Here is a 26,773-nt window from a genome sequence, read left to right as displayed (position 1 = left end):
CTAAACGGGTGAAGAAAGTTTGAGTTAGGTGGTCTATTCAGGACAGCAACGATATACTAAACGTATCCTACACCACACCATGATGAAGTTTATTATTGCAGTTTGAAATCCCCTCTGGAACTGCATTCTAGGACAGGACAGGCTTCCGTTGTTGGCTGCTCTCATCTTTTTCCAGGGAAACCCTCATAACAATAATGCATGCACTGGGAAGTGGCACGTTAAACTAATATATATATAACCAAAGGAAATATTGTTAGAGATTTTTGCCGCAATTCTAAACATTACAAAAGTAATCTTTACCTATCTCTGTGTGTGTGTGTGTGTGTGTGTGTGTGTGTGTGTGTGTGTGTGTGTGTGTGTGTGTGTGTGTGTGTGTGTGTGTGTGTGTGTGTGTGTGTGTGTGTGTGTGTGTGTGTGTGTGTGTGTATGTGTGTGTGTGTGTGTGTGTGTGTGTGTGTGTGTGTGTGCATGTGTGCGCGTGTGTGAGAAAATGAGTGACAGGAGTTTGTTTGCTCTGTGCCTCAGAGACCGAGGTACGGAGAGACAGACGGAGCTCTGCTTTTGTCTCCTCCAGTCTCTAATCCTGGACAGCTTGGTCTCAAACCTGACTTATGTGCTCACAGCAGAGTGCGCACGCCTGTGTGTGTGTGTGTGTGTGTGTGTGTGTGTGTGTGTGTGTGTGTGTGTGTGTGTGTGTGTGTGTTGCAGGTTTGAACAGGGATGTGGAGACTAGATGATGAGCTTGTCTGTTCTTGGGTGGATCAGCTCGCAGCTCTGACCTGTTTGTTATGCTTGTGTTGTCAGGGATTCACAGAGGAACCCCGGCCCGCTCAATAGAGCCACACGGGTCAGTTCACTGACACACACACACGCGCATGCACATGCACGCACAGGTGGGAGATTTTCTCCTCACCCCTCAAAGAACCCTTTCAAATTCCAGTGTGAAACATGGTGCATGTTATAAAATCTTTACTTCAAACATAAAGATTTTGAAGACCAAATCATGAGTTGATTTATGTCCTGACTACATTCAGATGACTTCTCATGTAGTTTCAAGTCTGCAGTAAATAGGAACAATAGGAAAGTACAGGATAAGTGCTACCAAATGTGGTATTACTTGGATAGATTGACAACGGTTTTAGAATTACAGCTTATTGAAATAGGTGTTTCAGTCGATTTAAATTATAAGGCATCACGGTTCAAAGTTTTGGAATGGATTCAAAGATTTTCACACTTTCTCGTCTCAAAATACATCTTTGGAAAAGTAATTTATGTTTGGAATAGGTGGGTGATAGATGGTTTAAGCAGTCACACGTGGCCTGAATCAAACTAATTGGACACAAAGCACCTGTTGTGTATCAAGCTAATCGATGCACAACCAAACTAGAAAGGTGCCTCTTGGAGTGCTCTCCCAGGCTGGCTTAGGGTAGCCTCGGAGACTGCAGGCGTTTTGTTTTCAAAGAAGAAAAAACGCCTGGGAGAGAAATGCATAAGAATGGGCATATGAGCTAAGTGAACCTTGTATTTTCGCAGAGTGCAGAGGGGCGTCACTCCAAATGTGGTGACATCAGTGTTCTCCAACTTCTCCGCTGTGTGTAGTCGGGAGCAGAGGGGGGCGGGGGGTGGGGAGGCGGGCACATAGCTTGGTGAACCAATAGGAAGTCACCGGCGGCTCCAGCCGGGAGATGGTTCTGCCCCTCTATGCCCAGAAAAGCACAGGCTTGTCGTAGTATAGAGGGTGCAACCACATGCAACTATTTTGCGTTTGTGCCGCCCCTTATGGGCAGAAATACTTTCGGAGGTGTGCATTATAGACAAATCACCGCAGCTATGATTGCGCCCAGGGCAGCACTCCGTGGATGTGATTGCAATTTGAGTTTATGTTGATTAGATGTTGCATTCATGATAATCTGGTGTTTGTTGTAAGAAATAGGCCTCCACAAAAATATGGATGGTCACAATTTTAAAGGTGACCATCACAAGAAAATAATTTAAATACATTACGGGTAAAGTCAAATTGCTTTTGGCTCTGGGTTGATCAAATCTGGGGTAGATTGGACACATGCAGCGTTCATGCTTTTTGCATTTTTTTTGTTCCGCGAAGCCAATCATATCCAATCGGAAAGTAATATGCGGAAACTGACTGACACATGACCTGCTGATCACATTATCACATCTCCAGAGTAGTAGTAGAAAAAAATGGTGAAGAATCTACTACAGAAATGGGCCTATATAGGCAGTTGTGTCATGATTGTCTTTTTATTTTGTTTATTTGAATTAATCTATAACTCGCCTATAACTATCTAGTATCTATATCTATAATGTATAATTTGCCTATAAGTCTTCACCATTGCAGGCTCTCCTGTGTGAGATGGCCTGCATGGGGCTTTGTCTCTGTTGTAACCCTCAACCTCGTTACCTCAACACATGTGCAGATGCTCCTGTAAGCTGGCCTTGGGCAAGTTTCTGCATATCTTTGGTCCGACGTCCTAACAGTCCGTGACGCAATAGTCCGACACCCTATACCCCAAACCCTATTACCAACCAACTCTCCAGCCATGTTGTTGTAACCCTCAACCCTGTTACCTTTGCAGGCCCTCCTGTGTGAGATGGCCTTGGTCATGTCTCGGTAGTAGCCCTCCTTGCAGTAGTGACAGTGGCGCCCAGCCGTGTTGTGGCGGCAATTGAGGCACACTCCACCGCTCCTCCGCCCCGACAGCTTGTATAGCTCCATGTTGAAACGACAGCGACGGGCGTGAAGGTTACAGTGGCAGGCTGGGGACAGGAAGAGATAAAAAGAGAAACAGAAAATCAGTCAGATGGAGATGACAATTTGTTTGAGGTGTCCATTGTCTTCTAACAGCTAAAAGAGTTGATCTACAAGCTCACAATTGCTATTTTAGAAAGTTTTGAATAATTGTTTTTACTTTTCGGAACTTTTTCAATCTTAATGACATGCCCAAGTAGGAACGTCAGATTGAAAGTGGTGAAATAAATACCAGAGGTATTCAAATTGACTGCAGTGAAGAGACCAACAGCATCACAGTAAAATCCGGTGAGTTAATGTAACTGTAAGAATGGACTCTTGGAGTTACATTATTACCGTTTTTGGGCTGTGCAGCTGCAGTGAGATCAGATCAGAACACTACACTGCTCTAATGTAATGTCACAACAGTTTGGTCTCCTGAGATTTTTGAGTGGTGTAAACCACTCCTACAACTGGCTTTTGTGTGCAGAAAAAAATGAGCATGGTTGCTATGTTCAAAATAATTTCTGACGTAATTAAATCACACCCGGGTGAACTGGATGACCGTAGCAACCATGGTCATTTTCTCTGCACAGAAAAAGCCAGTTGTGAAATCACATCCGGGTGTGATTTCATTACGTCAGATCAGAGCTGATCAGGCTACATAATACCTTACCTTATTTCATTACGTCAGACATTACGTCAGACCACAGCTGATCATGCTATATAAAACCTTACACCACTCAGTTCACACGGGTGTGATTTTTTATAAACAATGGATTATTAAAACAGTGGTTCTCAGTGGAACCCCCAGCAGTCCTTGTGAGAGTTCCAGGGGCATCCCAGCTAAATTATTGATAGTTAGGAACGACCCTTACAGATCTGTAACTGATGTATCAGTGTTAGAGGTCTAATTTAATACAAAAATGTGGGGTCCTTGAGATCAAATAAAAAAGTTTGAGAGCAACTGTATTAAAACAGATGGCGTGGGCTGGTCCAGCTTGAGAGTAATGGAGCCACTAAAACAAAAGGGTCTGGTTCACGCTTTCCTGAACGCTCCCCCCCCCCCCCCCCCCCCCCCCACCGCCACCTGCTTATGAATTTAACCTCTGAACCCCAGTGACGTCAGACAGGAAAACTCTCTTCCTCTCTCTCACACACATCTGAGTGACTGCTGCAACCTGTTGCATTTATGATTTATTAGCATCACATTTATAGTTCTACAGTTTAATACTGAACCCCAGGCTCAATATTGAGTTTCTCAGGTTTCCTGTTGACTGCAGTCAAAAATGTTGGCTTTTACTTTACCCTCAGCAGTCTACAGGAACTCGGGTGTTTGTGCCATGCATTTGCGTGTATGTGTGCCTGTGTGTGTGTGTGTGTGTGTGTGTGTGTGTGTGTGTGTGTGTGTGTGTGTGTGTGTGTGTGTGTGTGTGTGTGTGTGTGTGTGTGTGTGTGTGTGTGTGTGTGTGCATGTGATATTTGTGGGCTCCTGAACCTCTGTTGTGTTAGAATGTCCAAAATGTCTATTGTTGAGCTATAACGGAGAGCTCTAGTGTTGACATATATTTCATGCAGTAGGCTACCTCTTATCAAGCAGTAGTGGTACTACTCCTACCTGACGACAGGATCTAAATGTCTCCATGGAATAGCAGGGAGATCACCACAGCGTTTGTCAGACACCATACAGATTGGTTAAAATAAGGTTTTATTCAATTGAAAAAGTTATGGATTACAGCTTCCAATGAGAGCATGGAAGCATTCACAGCTCCTCATGTCATTCATCGCTCCATCAATGGGTCCGCCTGCAGAGTTATTACAATGAGATCTGAGCGGCAAAATGGACGCATTATGTTCAGCGTTTGTCAGACATCTGAATGAATCACGTACGAACCATCTCCCACCTGCCATACGGGACCAGGGCTGACAGGTGGGTGGGATTCAAAAACACTCCATCTGAAGGGGGCTTATGGGGGGGGGGGACTCGCACACATACAGAGGTGTTTGGCAGCTGTCACAGGCTTATCTCCCACACCTCCCTCCCCAGGGCTGATCAACACACTCACAGCACAGCTAGACCCAAGAGGCTTTGAGGTGCGCGCACACACACACACACACACACACACACACACACACACACACACACACACACACACACACACACACACACACACACACACACACACACACACACACACACACACACACACACACACACACACACACACTTCACGGCCTTCTTATCCCAGATGTTATCTCCACTTAGGGGAAGTGTGAGGGAAAATGCAGCGGGGCTTTTTTTCACCAGTCGGAAACAGAGAGGAATGCTCTTAGTCGTCGGAGCAGAGCAGAGGGAAGCCGTCTATGCTGGTAGCGGACTTTAATCTTGCCAGTGATTCATAGGATTCATAGACATACATGCGTTCACTGCAACCATCATATCAAAGAATGTAGTCATATCCTATAACAAGCCCTGTTGAGTTCAATTGTAAAATTAAAGTTACATATTTCAGATTATTTTTTAAATAAATGTGGGGAGGACTGGAGGTACTAAGTTGGCCTACTGGCACTGTGCATTGTACGTTTTGCGCTGATCGGTCCAGCGGATCTGCAAGACTAGCTCCGGACACACACAACGCACAACCTCAGTGGTGGTGGGCATTGGGCAGAGACTAGCTCCGGACACACACAACGCACAACCTCAGTGGTGGTGGGCATTGGGCAGAGACTTCACAACCTCAGTGGTGGTGGGCATTGGGCAGAGACTTTACTATTGCGCCACCCGAGCGCTAACCAACACCAGACATCTGAACAGTTTTCACCTGGCAAGCATCATACTGCTGAACAATCACTGGGCCACTTAACCATGCACATGAAAACTACATTCAGTATAATGCTGCCATTTGTATATGCTGGATATGTTTTCCACCTGCACGAGAAGCATTTCTGCCACCTATTCATTGCAGTTGTTTTCTGTTGTTTTAATCATGCATGTACATTGTACTTTGCAAATTTGATTTGTAACTGTTAATGATCTTAACACCCTGACTGCAAATTTGATTTGTAACTGTTAATGATTTTAACACCCTGACCCTAAACTTCTTTATAATAGACAGAAAGACTACCCTTTAAATCTTATATTTATGTTTAATCGTCTCTTCTGTTCTTATTTCTTGACTGAATTCTATATATTTTTACCTGCATTTTCTTTGTTTTTTGTTTTTGTCTGGGAAGCACTCTGTGAACTTGTTTTTGAAGAGTGCTATATAAATAGTTTATTGCGACCGGAGGTCGCAGTTAACTATGAAACCTTGCGTTTTTGACACCTAACCCACAATCCCCGTCACTCTGTCACGTCACCTAACTCAAATCCCCATCGCTCACCCCAGGCAAGCCCCCAGGTCATCGTGACATCACGTGACATCAGCCCCCATATATGGTGCCCAGGCCATTGTGATTTATTGGTCAAAGTTCATCCCATGCCAAAGCGACGTCACCCAGGTGGATGCGTGCACACGCCGATCTGCCCCAGCAGTACGACCTCCACACTCTCACGAAGGAGACTGCCGACGAGCGGCGCCGTCATCTGGCCAGAACTAGAGTTCAAACTAGAGTACCCTGTACATTCAATACACTGCACCTGCTGCCACCCTTAGATCTCCATATATGGAGCTGACCTGTTCTGACATTCCATATCTTGATCTGACCTCATCACACCCTGTACACTCAAGATACGCTCCATATATGGCCAGTCCTTCTCGCCCTCAGGCGTCTTACTGGTAATAATAATAATTATTATAATATACTAACCCTTTATGTAATTTCCCACTCAATAACCTACTGTCTACAGCTCAATGAATGTGCCTACTGCCTAGCAACACCGCAGCTTTCTCTCAAGCTGGAACCAGTGGTTTTAAGTTAACACTTGGATCTCTCTCTGAAGTGCTGTAGGAAATTTGTTTTGTTTTGTTTGTATGTTCGTATACCTCCTATATTTGGTTAGTCTCTTCAAAACTATCACCGCTTTTGCTGCTGGCATAATGAAGCGTTCAGCGGTCAGAATGTGGAAACAAAACTAAATATATCATAGCCACCTTGAATGTCTGTCCTTTGTGTCTGAACTTTCTTCAGCTACTTAAAATATCTTAGAGGTGCAAGAACATCCAAAAACAATTCTGACATGCAATGCGTTAAGTTCTGAATGACGTCATTTTGTCAGTAATGCTGTATTTAGTGTATTGTGTGTGTGTGTGTGTGTGTGTGTGTGTGTGTGTGTGTGTGTGTGTGTGTGTGTGTGTGTGTGTGTGTGTGTGTGTGTGTGTGTGTGTGTGTGTGTGTGTGTGTGTGTGTGTGTGTGTGTGTGTGTGCGTGTGTGAGATGATAAATCTAATGCATTATCAGCATGGCTGTCCTCAGGCCCTCCTAATGAGCACTGTGTGCTCTCCTATCTGCTCCACACATCCCACTGTGCTCTCATGGTCAACTAACTGGCCAGCAGCGACAATGACCCAAGTGCTGATTAGCTGTAACACACTGTCCCTTTCTGAGCATCTGTCACACAGAACGCACGCATGCACACACACATGCACATGCACACACACGCACACGCACAGTTCAAACAACATAGATGTTGTCCGGTGACATAAAAATTCTATACTTATTCAAGTTATTTACAAATAAACAACTCAAACAAAAAGAGAGTGATTTTTAATGAATAGTGCTACTTGCTAGTTGTTACTGTACGTCTACATCTGAAATACACATGAACAATATGTGGCTCAGTTATATTCATAGAGCTCATAAAAAAACAGTTACTCAGAATACATTCAATTTCTGGCTTTTCAGCTCATAATGGTGTGTGTGTGTGTGTGTGTGTGTGTGTGTGTGTGTGTGTGTGTGTGTGTGTGTGTGTGTGTGCATGTGTGTGGGCGCACAAGCGCATGCGTGCGTATGTGTGCCTGTGTTAGTGTGCGTGTCTGTCTGTGTGTGCGCACACACACACACAGGCACATGCCAAAGCAAGCGAGTCTTGGCTCGGGCAGCACACAAAAGTTGTTTGGTAGTTTTATAACATGTAAAGCTAAACTGACTTTTTATTAACATCTAACTGTACACACGCCCGTTGTAACTGCCAATATTAATGTGGATGATGCGAGCGATGCCTGGAAAGCTCTTTCTGTGTGTGGGCCTGTGTGTGTGTGTGTGTGTGCGTGCATGCGTGCGTGCGTGCGTGCGTGCGTGCGTGCGTGCGTGCGTGCGTGCGTGCGTGCGTGCGTGCTTGCGTGCTTTCATTTCATTTCAAGGGCCTACTACTGTACCCAGAGCTATGCTATTCCAATCTATTCATTTCCGAGTACCCTCCAGCAGCCTCGCTGAAGGCAGGGCTGCTGCATGGTGTGTGGGTAGGACACTCATGGAAACGATCCGTCCCACAGCTTAGCGGAGGCGGTTTCTCGCTCTGTCTGCAGCAGAAAGCACATGCACTTCAGAAACAATCACAAGTCTGTGCGTGATCTCTATTGAAGATTGGTCATGGACGACGGTCCCGGCAACTCTGCAGCAGCAGAAGCATGCCAACACTGTCAACAGGTGTCTGAGGTCTGACCAAACATGCATCCATGCGTGTGTGTGTGTGTGTGTCGTGTGTGTATGTGTGTCGTGTGCGTGTGTGCGCGTGCGTGCGGCGTGCATGCGTGCATGTGTGTAAAATAAAAATACTCACTTTTGTATCCATGTGTAACTAAGAGACCACAGGTGCATTCGGTTCCATTTGTTCACTCTCAGAGTTAAAACGTTTTAGTCAATAATAACACATTTAGTGTATGTGATATGTTTTGGTTAAAACAAGTTACAAGGTTAAATCACTATATTCTGTGGGTTACAACATTGTGGGATAAAAATTATAAGAAAAAATCACTATATTGTTTTAGTAATCATTGCTACAGTGTTCAGTAACAGTGGTCTCCCTGTCTCTCCAGCTCTTTAATAATCAGAAAATACATTTTCAGGTAGGTGACAAAATTTCAGTCAATCAGGAGAGAGTAGCTATTCATGAGCTTAATTTTCATAGTGTTACAGTTCCAATTTTGTCTGCTCATTTCTTTGTGTCATCACTGACAATTCCACTTGTTTAATCTGTATCCTGACTGCATCCTCTATCCTGATTGGATAAAATTGGTATCGCAGTTTCAGTTTCTGAAAATGCATTTTCTGTTTAATACAACAAACACGATTTGACGGCCCGGGTATCGGAGGAGACCCGACCGAAACTGATTGTGGGGGTTAGCAGAGATGGAGTACTCGTAGAGAGGCTGGGGAATTGGGAATTGGCTTTACTAAATCGGAACTTGAAGGGGTGAAAAAGTTTTTTCTCTTTTCTTTTGTCTTGAAGGGGCATGTTTTGCTCAATAATAGTATTTTTATTACTGTATGTCTGCCCTATATTATTGAAATGACAATAAAAAGGTTTTGAAAAGAAAGAATACAACAAGTAAGACGCGCGAACGCGGGAAGCGAACGCAGCTCGTAAATTGCAAAAACAACAATTAGAATAAATTACGTAATTTTGTAAGGTTTTTTTTAAGTTCTCTTTTTTTGTGTTTAAGTTTTTTTTTTAAGTTAAGTTTTTTTTTAAGTTAAGTTTTTTTTAAGTTTTTCTTTCCTTTTAAAGTTTTTCCTTTTTAAGTTTTTTTTTTAAGTTAAGTTTTTTTTAAGTTTTTCATTCCTTTTAAAGTTTTTATTTTTTAAGTTTTTTTTTAAGTTAAGTTTTTTTGTAAGTTAAGTTTTTTTTAAGTTAAGTTTTGTGTGTGTGTGTGTGTGCGTGCGTGCGTGCGTGCGTGCGTGAGTGTGTGTGTGTGTGTGTGTGTGTTTTTGTGTGTGATACAGCTGCTCTGGTGGTGGGCGGGTGGTGTTACAGCGTGACACACACACACACAGACACACACACAGACAGACAGACAGACATGATCTGCTGGGTCTCATAGTAAATGCTCACTGCGTTCGCAACAAACACTATACTGTATAGCAATGAGTACTATCACAATATAGAGCTTTTTAACACTTATTTTAATCAAAGAAAATCACTTAGACTACCTTTAATACAATATAAGTAACACAACTGCAGTGGTTGGAAGTGGTCTCCTCCCTGGATCTGTGGTCCTGTAGGACCAATATTGGTTGAGGTACTGCATGAAATTAAAAGGAAAATATCTCCCCTTTCCCAAATGATTACTCCGTCACATAGTAGCTCAACAGTAGAAAGTTTGGCAACCCCAGGTGGGACATGAAAGTTACGGATGGTCTCTTTGACACTGAGGGTTTGCACTGTGTCCATGCCTGCATGCGTATATGCCTGCATGAATATGCTTGTTAAGTATTGCATGTGTCTAGACTTCAGACGGATGCGGCGTGTGACCTGCGCAGAGAAGAATGCAGCGCTTGTTCAAGGATCCAGGGCCTTCGGAATTCCAAGCACAATTACTGTTTATCCAGGATCAATTACTCACTCAGTGAGAGAAAGCCTGTAATGATAGTCACCCGTATCATGAGTGGGATGACGGGTGCCAAATCAAACAAGAGTTCACATCCCCTCACAGCCAGTGATCTGAGGAAGAGACAACACTGGTGCCTTTAACAGATTACCCTGCCATATCTTCACCATAGCGGTCGGTTTATAAGTAGTTTGATATTTCCGAGTACGTACACATACACAAACATACTCGTACAGACACATAACTGTACACGTGTGCACGAGTCCGCAGACAAATGCAAACATGGACGCATGGATGGGCCGATACGGTATATGGTGTAGGCATGTCTGCACAAACAGAAATACCCACAAATGAGCATTGTCAATGCATTGTGCTAACGTTTGGGTAAAAACAAAAAACAGGAAACAAATCTATAAGCTCAATGCATTGCAACGCATTGAGAGCTTATAGATTTTCTATTTTCCCAATTGTCTATTTTGACGTACAACAAAGTGTAGGGTTTAAGTGCGCTAAAGTTGTGTTAAGTTGTTATGCAAGATATCTTGGATAAATACTACAGTTACTCATATAAACATGTCTAAATTGAAATTAGAGACAAAATAAACTGCGTACCACTTGATTCAATCATCTCACTGCAGAGCTTCCATGAAGTTCAGTTTGTGCTTACATAACACCTGTATGTGGGTGGTGCTTCTAATGTGTCAGAAGAGCACATTTTCATTCAAAAAGCACTCTTGCACTTTTCGTTTTTCTATAAAAATCTGAATTGCAATGGAGCATCGATGGGTGAAGTCATGGCTGGGTCTTAATACATGAGAAATGCTGTTTTCCCTCGAAACCAGTAACATTATATGCCTCCATAATGAGGCAATGAATAAATCAATGATAATGTTTCGTTCTGACAGTCCTCTTGGAGGCAGTTAACTTTCAAGATTGTAAAAACATCACCAATAGTCACCAAATCACATCGATCATTAGACATAAAACTCTATGACACATACCATTATGGTGCAGGCTGCGAATCTCAAAACTTTTCTCCTGTGAACTTCCAATACAGTACAGAATTTGAACGAGTTTATGGAGAAAAGTATTATACTCTTGGCTGCAGGAACATGGCAGTATATCAGCTGACTCTGCAAGGTTGCCCTGCAACTTTTGATCAAGCCTCACGGCTCTCAAAGCCGTTTATTTGATTAAATATATTGGAATAGAACGCATATGGCCTGAAAAGGCCATTAATTGCCAAAAAAAAACTTCTGTGAAGTGCTCTCATAAGATCAGTCAAGCATGTTTCCCCTACAATAAATATTTCTATTGTACAGAAATTGCTAGAACAGCTGCCATTTTGACGAGGGAGAGAATAAAACAACAAAAGGTTTTCTGGAATGAGCTTTCCAGCTGATGAATCCTTTTACTAGTTTTAGGAATGCTTTTGATGACTGTAACGGAGACAGAATAATATATAAATGGCAAAAAACAAAACAAAGGGGAATATTATTCCCTTTTGTTTTTATTTAATGACCGGATGATTTCTGTCTCTGATAGAGCAAGTTTGCACAACAAAATGTGTCGTGCAAATCCAGTCTGTTGATATGGATAGCAACCCCATCACCTTGGTGTTACATAAACACATGAAACATCCAGGCGGCACGCCGATCCCAGAGCGTTTAAACACGTTTCCTTTGATCAAGTCAGAGCAGTGATGACATGGTGGAGACAAACATCCATGTTTTAACAGGATGATATTATGCTTTTAATGAGGCACACATTGGGGTGTCAGTGAGTACAGAAGAGCGGGTGCCTCTGTTGCCCAGTGAAATGTCAAGATGGAGCTTTACCACTTTCTACCTGATATCCCTATTTTGGCCCTTCTCTCTCTCTCTCTCTCTCTCTCTCTCTCTCTCTCTCTCTCTCTCTCTCTCTCTCTCTCTCTCTCTCTCTCTCTAAAAAAATTGATTTTCAGAACTGTTTCAAATTCTTCTTAAATAATGAAATTCAAAGCGTTGTGAGCTGGTAGATCAGCTATTTTCCACCATGCAACACCGTTGTACAACAAAGTATGAAATAAACCTTTAGTGGTTAATTTCACTTACCTACCTTACAAACTCATCGAGCAGTCATCAATCAGTCAGAAAGCTTATTCAGTTTCTTGAAAATATACATTTGTACATTTATGATTGCAACAGTGAGCGTCCATTGTATATGGATAATTGTTTATACATTTGTATAGGTCAATGCACAAACTCACAAATAAAAAAATGATATAAAACCAAAATATTTAGCATTAAGAGTCATACTGTCATAGATAGACATGATGCTTTCCTTTATTTGGCAGACTGTCTTCAGTCTCCACTGCCGAGGCCCAGCAGCACACAACCAACAGGTGCCATGCTGCCTTCATCTCAAGAGCCCTGGCCCCAGGCCAGTGCAATATAACCGTCACGGAGGGCAGAGGCTAATTGAGCAGTTGAGCTCTGTCAGCGAGGTTGTCTGTCTGTAGCAGAGATGCTATCAGTCTAATGTGACCATCGCAGCCTGCCTAGTGGCAACGCTTCTATTCCCCCCTGGTCAAGTTCTGTCCACTGTGTTACCACAACAGCCATCACTCTTGTCCATCGCGTTTCCATAACGGCACAGAGAGAAACACAATGATCCATCACCCAGCTAACCTCTCACCTTTGAGCGGCTGTCAAGCCATACAAGAGTGCACTTTGTGCCGGTAGGAGAGATAAGAGATGAGTGCTAAGCCGAGCTAATGAATTGGGTTAGTCTATGATGATGAAAGGACCGTCTGAAGCCATGGCCTCCTCCTCTTCACATGAGCTTGAGCACGTTCTTAGGGAAGGTTAGGAAAAATGCTTCGGGTCAATGTGCTTGTCTGTGGGTTTAGTCGGGCTAAATGGCTGATGCTATCGGCCGTTTCAAATGGCAGATCATGTCAAAAGCCGGGCGGACAGAAAACCTCTGAGATATAACCTCACGCCAAATAAACAGACCCAAACAGATGCACATTCCAGCGTACAACTTGTGTTGTGGGAAATGGTCTCATCAAGATCTATCTGCCAAGTGAAACTGTTACAAATATAATATGTTAACTCTGGTAACTGCCATGGAACAACAGTTATAGAAGTTGCCACCGTGACCAGGGTTGATTGCAAGGTACAAATACCTCAGTCATTGTAAACTATATATAACAACTTGTTTTGCAAACAAAGTAACACCCCATAGTTCTGCACAGCGAGTAACAACCTGTGACAGCTGTCAGCTAGCAGAGATGCTATCAGTCTGATGTGACCATCGCAGTCAGGGAACCCATTGGCAAAACAAAGGAAAAACACCCTATTTTCCTTTGAATTTGCCGTTAGTCAACAGACTGTCTCGAGAGATTAGCGTCTGTCCCCCCATGATCATGTTTTGTCCACGTGTTTCTAATTGGCTGAAAACTGTCTTCAAGGTGGTACTGACCGTAACATTAAGGTTTTCAGATATTGAAAGACTTTTTGTCTACATCTACACCCGGGGTCCTCGAAGTGGGACCCATGGGACCCTCTGTGTTCCTTGAGGGGGTTCCAAATAAACCCTTGCGATGGAGCTTATACAAAACCTTCTGCCGAATTTCCGCCACTTCCCCACCCCCATGTCTTTACATCTGTAAACCTGTGATGTGACAATAAAGTTGATTCTGACGGTTAGATCCTCACACACAGGTCAGTAACTGTGAGTGTACCAATGGAACCAAATGGAGCAATGGGGGTCCTTGAAATAAAGATGTTTGAGAACCTATGGGGAGAAGTTCTATGGTGTTCACTGAGGACCTAAGGGGTTCCCTTTACACCAGAGTCTCCCTAACGGGATTCCATTTCGCCACAGGATTAATAGCTGTGTGTGTGTATGTGCATGTGAGTAATACAGCATGGAATCCTCTCTCTCTCTCTGTCTCTCTCTCGCCCTGCAGCGTGCGATGATGTCATGGGAGGCGTTCTCCTCCTTTATGAGTCCAGCTCTGTGATCTCTGATGGACATCAATTAGCTGAGCAATCAGCCCTCCCTCTGCCTTTGTGCGCGTAACCCCTCGTAAAAGCGCTCGGTTGCCTGGCGAACGGGGAATGTGGCGTCTCAACATAAACAGCCACCCAAGTCAGCAATGGTCCAGGCTCCCGCTCTGTATATGACGTTAGGTAATTCAGTTTCACATTAGCTAACGTAATGTAATGCCAGCCAATGTAATATGACATTAGCTAATACTACTGTAGTGTGGTTTATAGCAAGGCCTGGTGGTGTGTGACTCCGACAAGACCAGTAGTTAATAGGTTTTAATGATGCCAGGCTAGACTGTGGAGACTATATACATTATGCGGTATACTGCAGAGTGTCTTTAAGCCTGATTTATCATTTATCATTATGATGGTGTTGCACGTCAAAAATAGCCTAATAAGCTCTCAATGTGTCATAATGATAGCTAGTTGTGAGCTAGTTTGGCATGACACCGACACCGACAGTGCTACAGTTCACATTTACTTGATAATTAGAAAGTAATATAATTATCCCAACTCGGCCGTTGGAATGGCTAGTGATTATGTTTCCACCCCTGTGAGTCCGTCTGTAAGTCTTTCTGTCAGTCCACCCGTCTGTTTGAACAGCTGATCTCTGGCACCGTTGGACTGATCAGCGTGAAACTTTGCACGCTCACTCCCTGTAGGCCAAGGAAGGACCTCTGCCCCATGGTGGCGCTATAACAGGCCAATTCACGTTTTGGTCTATAACTCTTAAACCGTAGGGTGTACAAACACAATCTTTTTTTCCATGGATTCCTTGGGTCATGGCGCAACTCCACACAAAGTTCCTGGCCATTTGTGGCATTTGTTCACGTTTTCTTCTAAATACCGTACACTCATTGCTATTACTCCTACAAATTCTGTCCAAAACTCACACAAATTGGTACATATTATCTCTGGACTGGAGTCATGTGATAATTACGTATCAGTCTGATTTCACAGGTTCCATTCCAATCGGCTATGACTGCTTACCAAAAAAAATAGCACTGGGTAGGCAACCTGGCCTGGCGGGGATCTGCGCTCAGAGCACATTTCCTGTTTTGATTATAGCAGGTTACACCTACAGAGACATACAATTACTACTGTAAGAGAAAGAGATAACAATTTCTGCACTTGTACTCTAAGTTAAAATGTACTTTTTCCTGCATTTCACAGGCAAAGCTTATAATGTGGTTAATGTGCACACAGAAGATATGTGATTTTGATTTACATCAGATCTTAACCGCAATCTGTTTTACATAAAATGTGGGGGGAAAAAACGAAACAAAAAAACACCTGCCATTCTGGAACAGCAAAACAGTGTAATTGTGCAATCAATAATGATCAGGGTTATACAGTAAGCCCTGCTCTGTGAATGACTGTTGCTGAACAGTGCCAATGACAACACACTATGAATAATAATGCATAATGACCTGCATATCTCAGGCCATTTATCCTCTCGTTCAATGGTTGGGAACAATCCAGAGTTAGAGACGAGAGAGCACAAGTTTGAGACACACGTTTTGCAAAATTGAAAAAAAACTTGGAACAGACAGAGAACGAGAGAGAGAGAGAGACATTAAAGGGACAGGAGCAGAGAGCGAGAGGATATAAAGAGAGAGCTGTGGAAATAAAGAGAGATAGCGAGAACCCGAAGTAAGGGAGAGACCCATGCCTGTCCATTTTTACACGATCAGCATTAAACTTACACTCAGGATTTTACGGTGTACTTAGTGTAATTGGTGGAAAATGTGCTATTCCCTGCTGTGGGACATGTGTCCTAGTGAGCAGGACTGTTCTCATGGCCTCAATGTCTCTCTAACCAGCCACTGGCTTCTGCACATATGGGGAACTGCATGTACTGTACAACAGTGGTTCTTAAACATTTTCATGTCAAATGTGTATGTATTTTGCCACGGACCCCCATCTAAAAGTCTTTTGGCAGAGACAACCTCTTGAGCCCCAATCCCCCACCGGCGGGGGCAGAGGCTTTCCACCTCATGAACAGCTCTCAGCGGGTAAATGGGGCTGGTCAAGGTCTTAGGTTCCAACTCCGATATTTTTGATTTTCCCTCCTGGACATCCCTGGGGTTTAAGAGGTTAAGAGAAGATTTTGTGTTATTTGTCTGATGCCTGATGAAGGTCTGACGACCGAAACGTTGCAATAAAAACCAACCTAAGTGAAGACAGTGTGCGGGATTCTCTTTTTTCTATACCTATCAGTGTTATTTGTCTCAAAATGATTCCACATTTTCACACTTTTTCCAGATTTTTCAAAATAATCATCAGCAGATGTTGCATCACGATGAGCATGTAGATCTGCTATTTTTGCATAGCCAAAGTAGAAATAGGGTTAGAGTTTGATGCTATATTAACTAATTTTAGGGGTTCCAAGCTGCTGCTGTATAATGATGAAGGCTGCAGGGAATCCACATGAGTGGAACTCATAATGTGTCACTGCAATACTTGAGTGAACTTAATGAATGTGCCGTTACGTTTTCTGGCCAACCACGATGGGAAATGATACTGGATTCTGAACTGACCGATTCATTAACACCAAAGTGACCTGTCGGTGGAGTAGCTTGACCTGTAGTGTCTACAGGAGGTACAGGACAGTAGGAGGTGGTAGGGTGTAAAGTCCGATTTATACAGTATATCGGTGGGGTTCTTTATGCGTTTTTTTGCTGTGAGCACTTTCACTTCTCAAGCACTGGCCAAATTGGGACACTTTTTGATTGGCAATAATAAAGCACTGATAATTATTATTACTAGTGTTTTGTTGACGAGATACGGTGAGACACTTATGACGACCTGACTGTAATGGACACTATTCGTTCTTTAACTCTGTTTATCGTTGCTCTGATGCTTCTTGTTTTTTTTTCTTCTTTTGCCTTGTTTTAGTGTACACAACAGTAATTTGAAAAATGTTTTACTCTTTGTCTGTAGCCTACTTAAAGGAGCATTCAGTGATTTGGGTGATTTGGAAAAAACCCTGGTCCACCCCGGTAACAAGATGTGCTCATGCACACGCTCTACAGTGAGGGAAGTACAACAGACCAACAGCACGTGCACCAAGGCCCGCCCCACTCGATCATGATTGGAGGAAGGCCCCTCTCATCCTGATTGGATGAAGGCTTTGCCACCCAAAGCCAAAACCGAAACTAGGGTTTTTTGACCCCAGGGGCTCACTGGGAACAGGGAGGAACTCCTTATATGGTCAGCACACTTTATAGTAGGGAGGATTATCCAAAAAATAAGAAAAAATAAGTGATATTTGAATTAAGTGAAATCACTGAATATACCTTTAAGCTGCTGTGCCGCCTCTGGGCGACTGATTCCCCCCCGCGGGATAATAAAGGTATCTATCCATCTATCTAGAAAGCAACACATTGTGATGTTTTGTGAGCTGGTTTCATTTTCAGCGTGTGACAGGTTGCACAATGGAGTACACCAGGGGATTATTTAATTTCTTTTCCCCCTGTTCAAACTGTTGTTTGTGTCATGAGTAGGCTCTACATCTACAGTGTGTGTGTGTGTGTGTGTGTGTGTGTGTGTGTGTGTGTGTGTGTGTGTGTGTGTGTGTGTGTGTGTGTGTGTGTGTGTGTGTGCGCGTGTGCGCATGTGTGCGCGTGTGTGTGTGAGCGCGTGTGTGCGTGTGTTCTGTGCACACATACTGTATAAATACCGTACAAGACCTCCAAATGCAAAATAAACACAATATGTGGTCCAAATATACTCAGTAGTAACAATTGCACAAGTGTTAATTCACTGTATATTTGACTGTTTAAATACAGTATGTGAGGCTTTGTGGTTGGAGACAGTACACTACAACTCCCAGCATCCATGTGCAGCAGGTAATAAAAAATCATAATTTGATAAAATCTGTCATCCTTCAAGCATCATTTCAAGCATTTCAAGCATCATGTCTGTCATCCTTGATGCTTGAAATTAAAAAGGTTGATGAACACTGGTGTCCGCCCTCCCCAGAACAGTAGGGGTACAGTGTGCTGACAGAGACTATACACATGGGGGGAATTGGCAACAACAAACAATTGGGGAGAAAATGTAAAACATTTGATGTAAAAAAACTAATTAAGTTAAAAAAAAAAGAATCTTTTGATTTATAATGAATTTATATGTTCTTAGAGACCGTGGACCTCTGTAACCATGCAGTCCTCAGTGTGGATCGTCATTGTTTCTATGTAACAAACACCATAAAGCCGGGGGTGGGACATTTCAGCACCGCTCACATCTGGGAGCCGTCTTTGTCACGGATAGAAAATGTGGAGACAGACAGTCGAGCAGATGTTCACCCATCTACTCTCTTAAATCTGTCTCCTGAAGAAGGAAAAGAGACAGTGACCTCTGTGACCTCAGGATTTAGAGGTCAGGGTGGACAGTAGCAGGCCATCATGTTGTTTCATTGGAACGAGCCACGTTCTCCTTTAATGGATCTTCTGATCACCATAATTTCACCAGAAAACATTTTCATCATCTATAACCCCTAACTACTTTCAACCGTGCGTCCCTATTATGGGCATGTTACAACCATGTCAAAATTGTCAAAATAGCCAATCTACAATTGGCATCGCGATGCAACATGTTGTGAGCTTGTAGATCGGTTATTAATAGTTGGCAAAATAGTGCTCAAGTATATTTTATTACTATAATAAAAGTATAATTAGCGTTTTTGACAATATAAGGAACATTCGCCAGTTCTTAGCAACCTTTCCTGAAATGTAGGGACTATTCTTCTTTACAAACACAGGAACCCATAGCTTCAATTTCCCCAAAAGACAAATCTATGCTCTCGTTAGTGAAACGCCATGTTTAAAAGGATAAACTGTAGATTGAAAGTGACATCTTAAAACGCTGCTTAATGTACAAAAACAAAAATCAAGCAACACTTTTTGGCAGAGGACAGCGTTTGTCACAAACGCAGTGAGGCGATGAGAGAACGTGTTTTCTAGGTCATTATTTGTGACCGTAGGTCGCAGATTACAATGAAAATCTGCAAAACCTGTCGCTCCGTCAGTCACGCCACCATATATGTCCGTCAGTCAATCACGCCTCGTGACACGTCATGCCTCGAGACATCACGCCTCGTGACACGTCACGCCACCATATATGTCCGCCAGTCCATCACGCCTCGTGACACACTGCATATGACCGTCTCCATATATGAAGATCACGACACTGACCTCATCAAACACTGGATAGCCATACATGGAGAAGACTGGATCATCACCTAGATCTGCATAAATGGAGCCCGCCAGCAACTCTACATCTGACCTCAAACCTCAAACCCTTCGATCTCAATATATGGAGCTGACCTGTTCTGAGTCATTCCATATGTTGATCCTTCCCCACCTTAGAGTTCCCAACCCGTCCTTCCTCTTCGATGTCTCCCTTCTGATACAGTACCTGTATATTCAAACTCTATGGCCCGCCCCAAAGTTATTAGTGCAGCCGAGCCCGGCAGTTCTCAACAGGCCCGGAAATTAAGGCCCGGCCATACCTAGGCCCTCATCAAACCCTGTACAGTCAAGACACTGCCCCCGCTGCCACCCTTAGATCTCCATATGTGGCTGACCTGTTCTGACATTCCATATGTTGATCTGACCTCATCAAACCCTGTACACTCAAGACATGCTCCATATATGGCCAGACAAAACAATATTTAAAACAATATTTTGTCTTTGAATTACAGTTACATTATTTGGCAGTAGATGGTGTTTATGACAATTAAGTTTAATAATGATCTTGAAAAAGAGCATCTGCAAATCATGTACTGATAACAAGGTAAAAACCACAGACTTCTTTGTATTGCACTGGGCTTTAAGGAACATTCTATCAGACTTCTTTGTATTGCACTGGGCTTTAAGGAACATTCTATCAGACTTCTTTGTATTGCACTGGGCTTTAAGGAACATTCTATCAGACTTCTTTGTATTGCACTGGGCTTTAAGGAACATTCTATCAGACTTCTTTGTATTGCACTGGGCTTTAAGGAACATTCTATTACAGAAAAGAGCATTACAAGATGCATTACCTTCATGCCAGGGTGGGTTTTTCTTTTCTTTTAGATTTAATTTTGTAATCTCACCATCTACACATTCAAATGTGTACTATGGTTGAGTGGACTGCTTCCAACACTGACAGGCAATGACAATATAAATTAAATATAATTATGACTATTTATAATTACTGTGACAGGTTTAGTGGTTGGACGGATAACCGCCAAAGTTCTTAGTACAAAGTTCTCTTTATTTCCAAGTAACATCACACAGCTTGCCATGCCTAGTTGTAATCGTACCATAGAGTAGACAGCCACATGGAAATAAGATGTGTGGAGTTTACGATATAAAACTTGTCATGACAAAACCTCTATCCTACTCCCTTGAGTGTGGAGGACGGCTGATTTATCTTGTGTGCATTGATTATCTCGATGCACAACAGGTGGGTAGTCACATGCAGCTCAGATTCCAATTAGTTTGACTAAGGCCATGTGTGCATGCATGCTTGATTGAGCCATCATCCACCCTACACATACTGTACATTCAACTTATGTTTAGATCACTGTGTATACTAGCTTGAGAAAAATAAATCAATCAACACTTCTGGCAAGCACTGAATATATGGATACATCTCTGCCAGGGCTGGAGATTATATTTTTCATTTGACCCTGTGTGTGCGTGTGTGTTTCAGTGCTGCCTGTAACAATAATCAAAATCCACATTTTTATTTTATTTAAAATTTTAAGGTCATGATTTGATTCTATCCTCAATAAAAAAATCACACCCGTGTGAACTGAGTGGTGTAAGGTCTTATATAGCCTGATCAGCTGTGGTAATGTCTGACGTAATGAAATCACACCCGGGTGAACTGGGTGACCGTAGCAACCATGCTCATTTTTTTAGCACAGACAGACAGACACGTAAACTAACAAAGCCAGTCGTAGGAGTTGTTTACACCACTCAAAAATGATAATAGGCTAATTGAATAATAACAATTATGCTATGCTTCCCTGAATACCTCTGCCAGCATCATAAATGATGAGCATTTTCACTTTCCCACTCATCATTGTGTTGGTGGAGAGGCTGCCCATTGGTCCAACGGTCCATTATTCCGATTAAGTTCCAAAACTCAGAAATGTTGTAATGAAGCTGTTTGCTTCATTTATGGTCAACTCATTTCAGACGGCCCATTGTAATTCATTTTCACTGAGATGAGATGTTGCAGCAAAGCGAGTTGAATGGTCTCGTTGGTCTGACGTAATCTCTGAAGGTAATGCAGGCTATTCATCCGCAACATTAACTACCAGCTGTGTCATCTTTCTTTTTTTCCTTCAGACGACCGCATAGGCATGCAGGATACACAAATAAACTTAGAACAACGTGCTTCCCTCGACAGATGTAGACATGCACGGCATGAACAGAAATCAAGTACGTTGAGAATTTAAATTGAATATTCATTTGGATCGATTTTCGTTTTAGAATCAAAATCGGGCCACCCCTAGTTTGTGTGTATGTCCGTCCATGGCTAATGTCATATCTCATGTATCATGGAGACCTCATTTTGATTCTTTCTAGTAGTCAGTACATGAGACATGAGTTGATTGGAGGAGGTAGTCAGCACATCGATTGTCTGGTAGATATGGTAGAGTCCATCCATCATGCAAATCAATATGGTGCTTTTGTTTGATCAGTAGCACCTGACACAGTGGTTTTCAAAGAGGGGACACAAAAAACATTATTGATGAGCCAGTTAAACCACTTTCAACCTGGTGTCCCTATTTATTCATGTTATTATTGTCAATATTTAAGTTTAAAAATAATTCAAATAATAATTTTGGTTATTTTTGTTTTTCTTAAGCAATGGGGCCATGGCTATTTGGGGGTCCTTGGCATGGAAAGGTTGGGGAACCCCTGACCTATCAACGTGGGACGAGCCCAGGTCTTCGTGGGGTACATGGGGGATTCAGACCACCCCACGATGGATTCACCTCATGACGCACAGCTGTAGGCTCTGATAGAATGAACGGCACTTTTAACAGAGAACGGAGAATAAAAAAACAGGTTCTGCTGTAGGCCAAACGGAGCGTGTGGTCAGGAGGGAGGCTCTCCAGTCCAGAGGATATGAAAATATCTAGACCTGCACTAAACATCCAAGCGGGGCCAAGCTCTTGTGGGACTTTGGTCGGCTGAGAGTTGGCTCAGTTCCATAACCTCCCCGCTGCGCAGGGAGGTTATTTTAGCACTCCGACACGCGCGCCCACCTCCATCGCCCCCCCCCAATGGTGAGGGAACAAGGGATGGAGAGATGGGGGGACAGGAAGCCTCTAGACCGTAAATCTTGTCCTCTGGGTGACAATCCATCCTTGCTCTGACATGTTTATTGTCCTTTTCTCTCCTCTTCTCCAAGCGCCTATTTATAACCCGCGCAAACTCCCTACGTTGAAATACCTCTCTCCAATGTTTTTGTGGTCATAGGAAGCATTTACCACGATACTGTACACGTACAGTACATCCCAATAATGAAGGATTCAACCCTATTTTCTATTCTCGAGTCTCATGAAATGCCTTTTTATTTTAATAGCCAATGTACAATATACTATGTGAGCATGTTAGATTGGCATTTTTTGCAACTTTGGAGATATATTTAACAATAGATAGAATCCAAATTTTACATCCATCCATTCATGTCTCAACATTGGCAGTGAGGTTTACAAGGATGTAGAGAGGGGATTGAAGGATTCTGGCTGAAGTCAGTACATGGCAGTGTTGAGATACCCTGAAGAAGGCAGTTGTACTGCCGAAACGTTGGTTTTTACTCTGCATCCTAATAAATAATCGGCTCTTTGGCTATCAGTGTGTGCAGCCACTCTTTTGTCTTTTTAAGACTTAACTCTTTAGATGTTTCTGCCGTGAGCTGGCACCACTACTAAGACTGGTGTGCGTTTAGCATCCTCCTGCACAGTGTTGAGTTTAACAGCAAATTTTGATTTAGTTTTAGTCAGTCTTTTGAATAAAATTTAATTTAGTTTGAGTCATATTTTAGTCATCTGAAAAGTTGTAGTTTTAGTCGACTAAATCTACAGTTTATTTGTCCACTAAAGTGAATGTTGGAGAGCCTTGATGGCGTCGTAATGGCGTTTGAATTTACACTTTAGTGCATGCTGAAAATAGCCGATCTACAAGCTCACAATGCGCCGCAGCGTGACGCGTTGTGAGCTTGTAAATCTGCTACTGTATATTCAGAGCCAACACGCAATGCATGTCTAGTTTTTATTTGTTGCCAAAATTGTCAAAATATTTAGTCTTAGTGTTAGTCTTCATATATGTAGCTTACTTTTTGTTTCATTTTTGTCAGTGAAAAAGGGTAGTTGACGAACATTTTTCGTCATAGTTTTATTGTACGAAATTAACAGTGGTGCATGGTCAGTGGGGGTGCATGTGTTTTCAGCCGGCAGCAGCCCAGAGAACCAGACCAAGAGATTCATTGAGTGTTTGCTAGGATTCTGCATGTCTCTACATCAATCACAGCGAGTGTAAAGCTCATAATGTGACTTAACAAGGGAAACGTTTGGAGAACGCGAGCTTACTTTTGGAGGTGGGGGGACGGGGGCTGGGAACTTTGGTTACAGTACGTTCTGCCCGAGAGGAAGGGGAAAAGAATTAATGGCTAATGATTGTTTTCATGGAAACATTGAGAGGTCATTGTGAGTGTTTTCTTACACTCCTTTCAGTTTCGTCCCTGAAGTTGTTCTGGTTGCTAGGTGGCTTCCAGGACATGGAATTGGGCTGCAGAGGAAAAGGCTTGGCTCTTCCTGAAGCGCGCCAACAGCTAGCCATCTTACTTAGAGGGGAACTCAGTGAACCTGCAACTGTATAGTGTTATAATGACAAGAGAAGAACGCCATGCCGAACCTTGGTATATCACAGTGGTTTTCAATCAATCTTTTTCATTTCAAGGACCCCCACTTTGGTATGATTCGGCCACACACCCCCGTACCTCTGGTAGTGTATAAATAACAAATAACACTGGCAGTGTACAAATGGAACCAAATGGACCCGGAAAGGTCTATGAAGGGGGGGGGTTCCTGGGACCACACTTTGAGAACCACTGGCATAACGAGTCCATTCTGCTACGCAATGAAATACGCTGTGAGTTGCCCGTCAATCCAACTTTCCTGGCTGAACTTTGCGTTACTGTATGACCGGACCATTGTACAGAAATAGACTATACTGTAGTATATAAATACCATTGGCTTTGTTTCTTGTCTTGTCAGCTGGATGAAACTACAGAGCTCTCTACTGCCAACCTGTCAGCCTTCAGACTGACTGTGTATCTGAGCATAATGGGTTACCAGCATGATGGGGTTCACTTTGCTTATCCTTTCTGTTGGGTGGAAACCTCATTATGTCCAAAACTGTTAAAAAAAAGCTGTCTGTCCCTCCATAAAATTATAAAAAATAAAGGCGAAAGCCACAAAAAAAAACCAATTATTGCTGAAATCTTCACCTATAAAAGGTTAATGTTAATGACAAGCTAGAAGCTCCCAACGTGTGTGCTTTTTAAGGTTTTTTGAAAATATTCAACTAGGGCTCAGCGGGCTCGGCAATTACCCTAAAATATATCAAAACTGATATTTAACCAATAACCAATAACTGACTTAATCTTGCTCATGTAGGTGAATCGAACAATAGTTTTTTCTCATCTTATAACAACAAATCTACACGAAAGAATTAGAATAGATTTCTCATAATCAACTAAATCAATTAGTCTGATTAACCACTTAACCCTGTATTATACTTAGTTGAACAATGGTGGTGTATAAAAATAGTATGGTTGGAATAGCGTGTTCCTTCCATGCGATACGTCTTACCGGGACACGCTCCCCTGTGATAAGAAGCGGCCTGGCTCACTTCTCATGCATTGAAGGAAGCATGAGCTCAGTTCGGGGCTCTCCCCAGGGAGAGTAGCGCCCAGGATTACAGCTTAGGCAATTGGCACCGGGTGAAAAAATGGGTTACAAAATTGTGGGATAAAAATAAAAAGTAAAAGAGTAAAAAAAAAGGTCAAAGCCAGTCAATAGTATATAATCGTAATATATTAATCGTAATTGAGGCAAAAGTTTGAAATAATGGTGATATTGATTTGAAGTCGTATCGCCCAGCCCTATGTTCACCAAGAATGAAATTACTAAAATGTACCACAGGATTAAATGACCTTCTATTCCGTGTGATGTCAGTCACCAGATGGTGATATAGCATGGCTTATTTATTTCACAGTCAATTTAATGTAAATTCATGGTTATTTTTGGACTATTCGGATATTTATTACCATTTAATAAAGTTCACAGAGCCATGAAGAGATATTGGCCTGGAAATGGAAGAACGTTTCAGCACATGTCATCTCCATCTCTTAGAATACTATCGCTCTATAGCCACTGGCTATCAATGTGGTAAGTCTGTTGTTAAGGGCTTTTCAGACCCATAGATGAAGTGTCACTTCTGAACAAGAAAACCTGGCTCTACAGAGCCCAGGCGCCCCTGGTATCATTACATCACAGTGTAATCTAGCATGGGCTGTGGTCATTGTTTGTTGTTGGGGCACAGAGCTGTGAGGTCATGCCATTTCCAGGCTGACTCTCGGACTGACTGCATGAGTGGAAAGCAGATACGATATCGCTGCCTCACTTTCCCTGAGAAAAATAGCCTCGCTATCTCTGTAAATAAATTATCAGCACGAAAGACAAAGTCGGTGAAGAAGAAGAAGTCCCAGCCCTTGACTGCCTCAACACAAACACAGGCTCCAGTGGCATGCCTTGCATTCATCACCCCAAATCACCCTCGACCAGGCGGTCAGAGCAGAGAGAAACTGTGTTGTCTGCGAGCCTCAAAGTTCACTCAAGCGGGACGGAAGTCACTGCTCAGTATTTTGGTGCGGGTGTGTGGAGAGGTCATGACTGGCCTGCTCCACAGAGCTGCTGGTGGCATGATGCCCACACGCAAGACACCCCCTTATAGGTCCATTTGCCCACACTCAGATTAAGTGTACACTGTGGTCCCAGATAAAACAATTATTTTTTAATCAAATGGGGACCTTGAAATGAAAAAGGTTTAGAATCACTGTGGTATAATAATGGACTGGAAAGCTACTTAATCCTGCCTATGTACATCATTCTACACACTCTGATGTAATGTATGTGCACGCACGCGCACGCAAACGCACGCACACGCACACGCACGCACGCACGCACGCACGCACGCACGCACGCACGCACGCACGCACACACACACACACACACACACACACACACACACACACACACACACACACACACACACACACACACACACACACACACACACACACACACACACACACACACACACACACACACACACACACAGATTGCAGATAGGAGGATAGCGATGGATGAATTCCCAGATTCATCCTCCTTGTAGCAGATGTGGAACCCTGAGATATTTATATTT

At 42.8% G+C, this 26,773-nt stretch overlaps 1 protein-coding gene across 1 annotated transcript in view; it reads right to left on the bottom strand.

The window, feature by feature from the left end:
• ntn1b (netrin 1b) overlaps nucleotides 1-26,773 on the bottom strand; it is a 57,465-nt gene that overhangs the window by 18,138 nt on the left and 12,554 nt on the right. Inside the window, exon 3 of the mRNA XM_079521469.1 lies at nucleotides 2,587-2,775. Coding sequence (XP_079377595.1) covers nucleotides 2,587-2,775 — 189 coding nt within the window. The remainder of the gene's footprint in view (nucleotides 1-2,586; nucleotides 2,776-26,773) is intronic.

Source organism: Electrona antarctica (assembly GCF_951216825.1).
Source record: "Electrona antarctica genome assembly, chromosome: 14".
Classification (NCBI taxonomy): Eukaryota; Metazoa; Chordata; class Actinopteri; order Myctophiformes; family Myctophidae; genus Electrona; species Electrona antarctica.
Note: the sequence above shows the minus strand (reverse complement) of the source record. Positions and strands in the feature narration are given on the sequence as shown.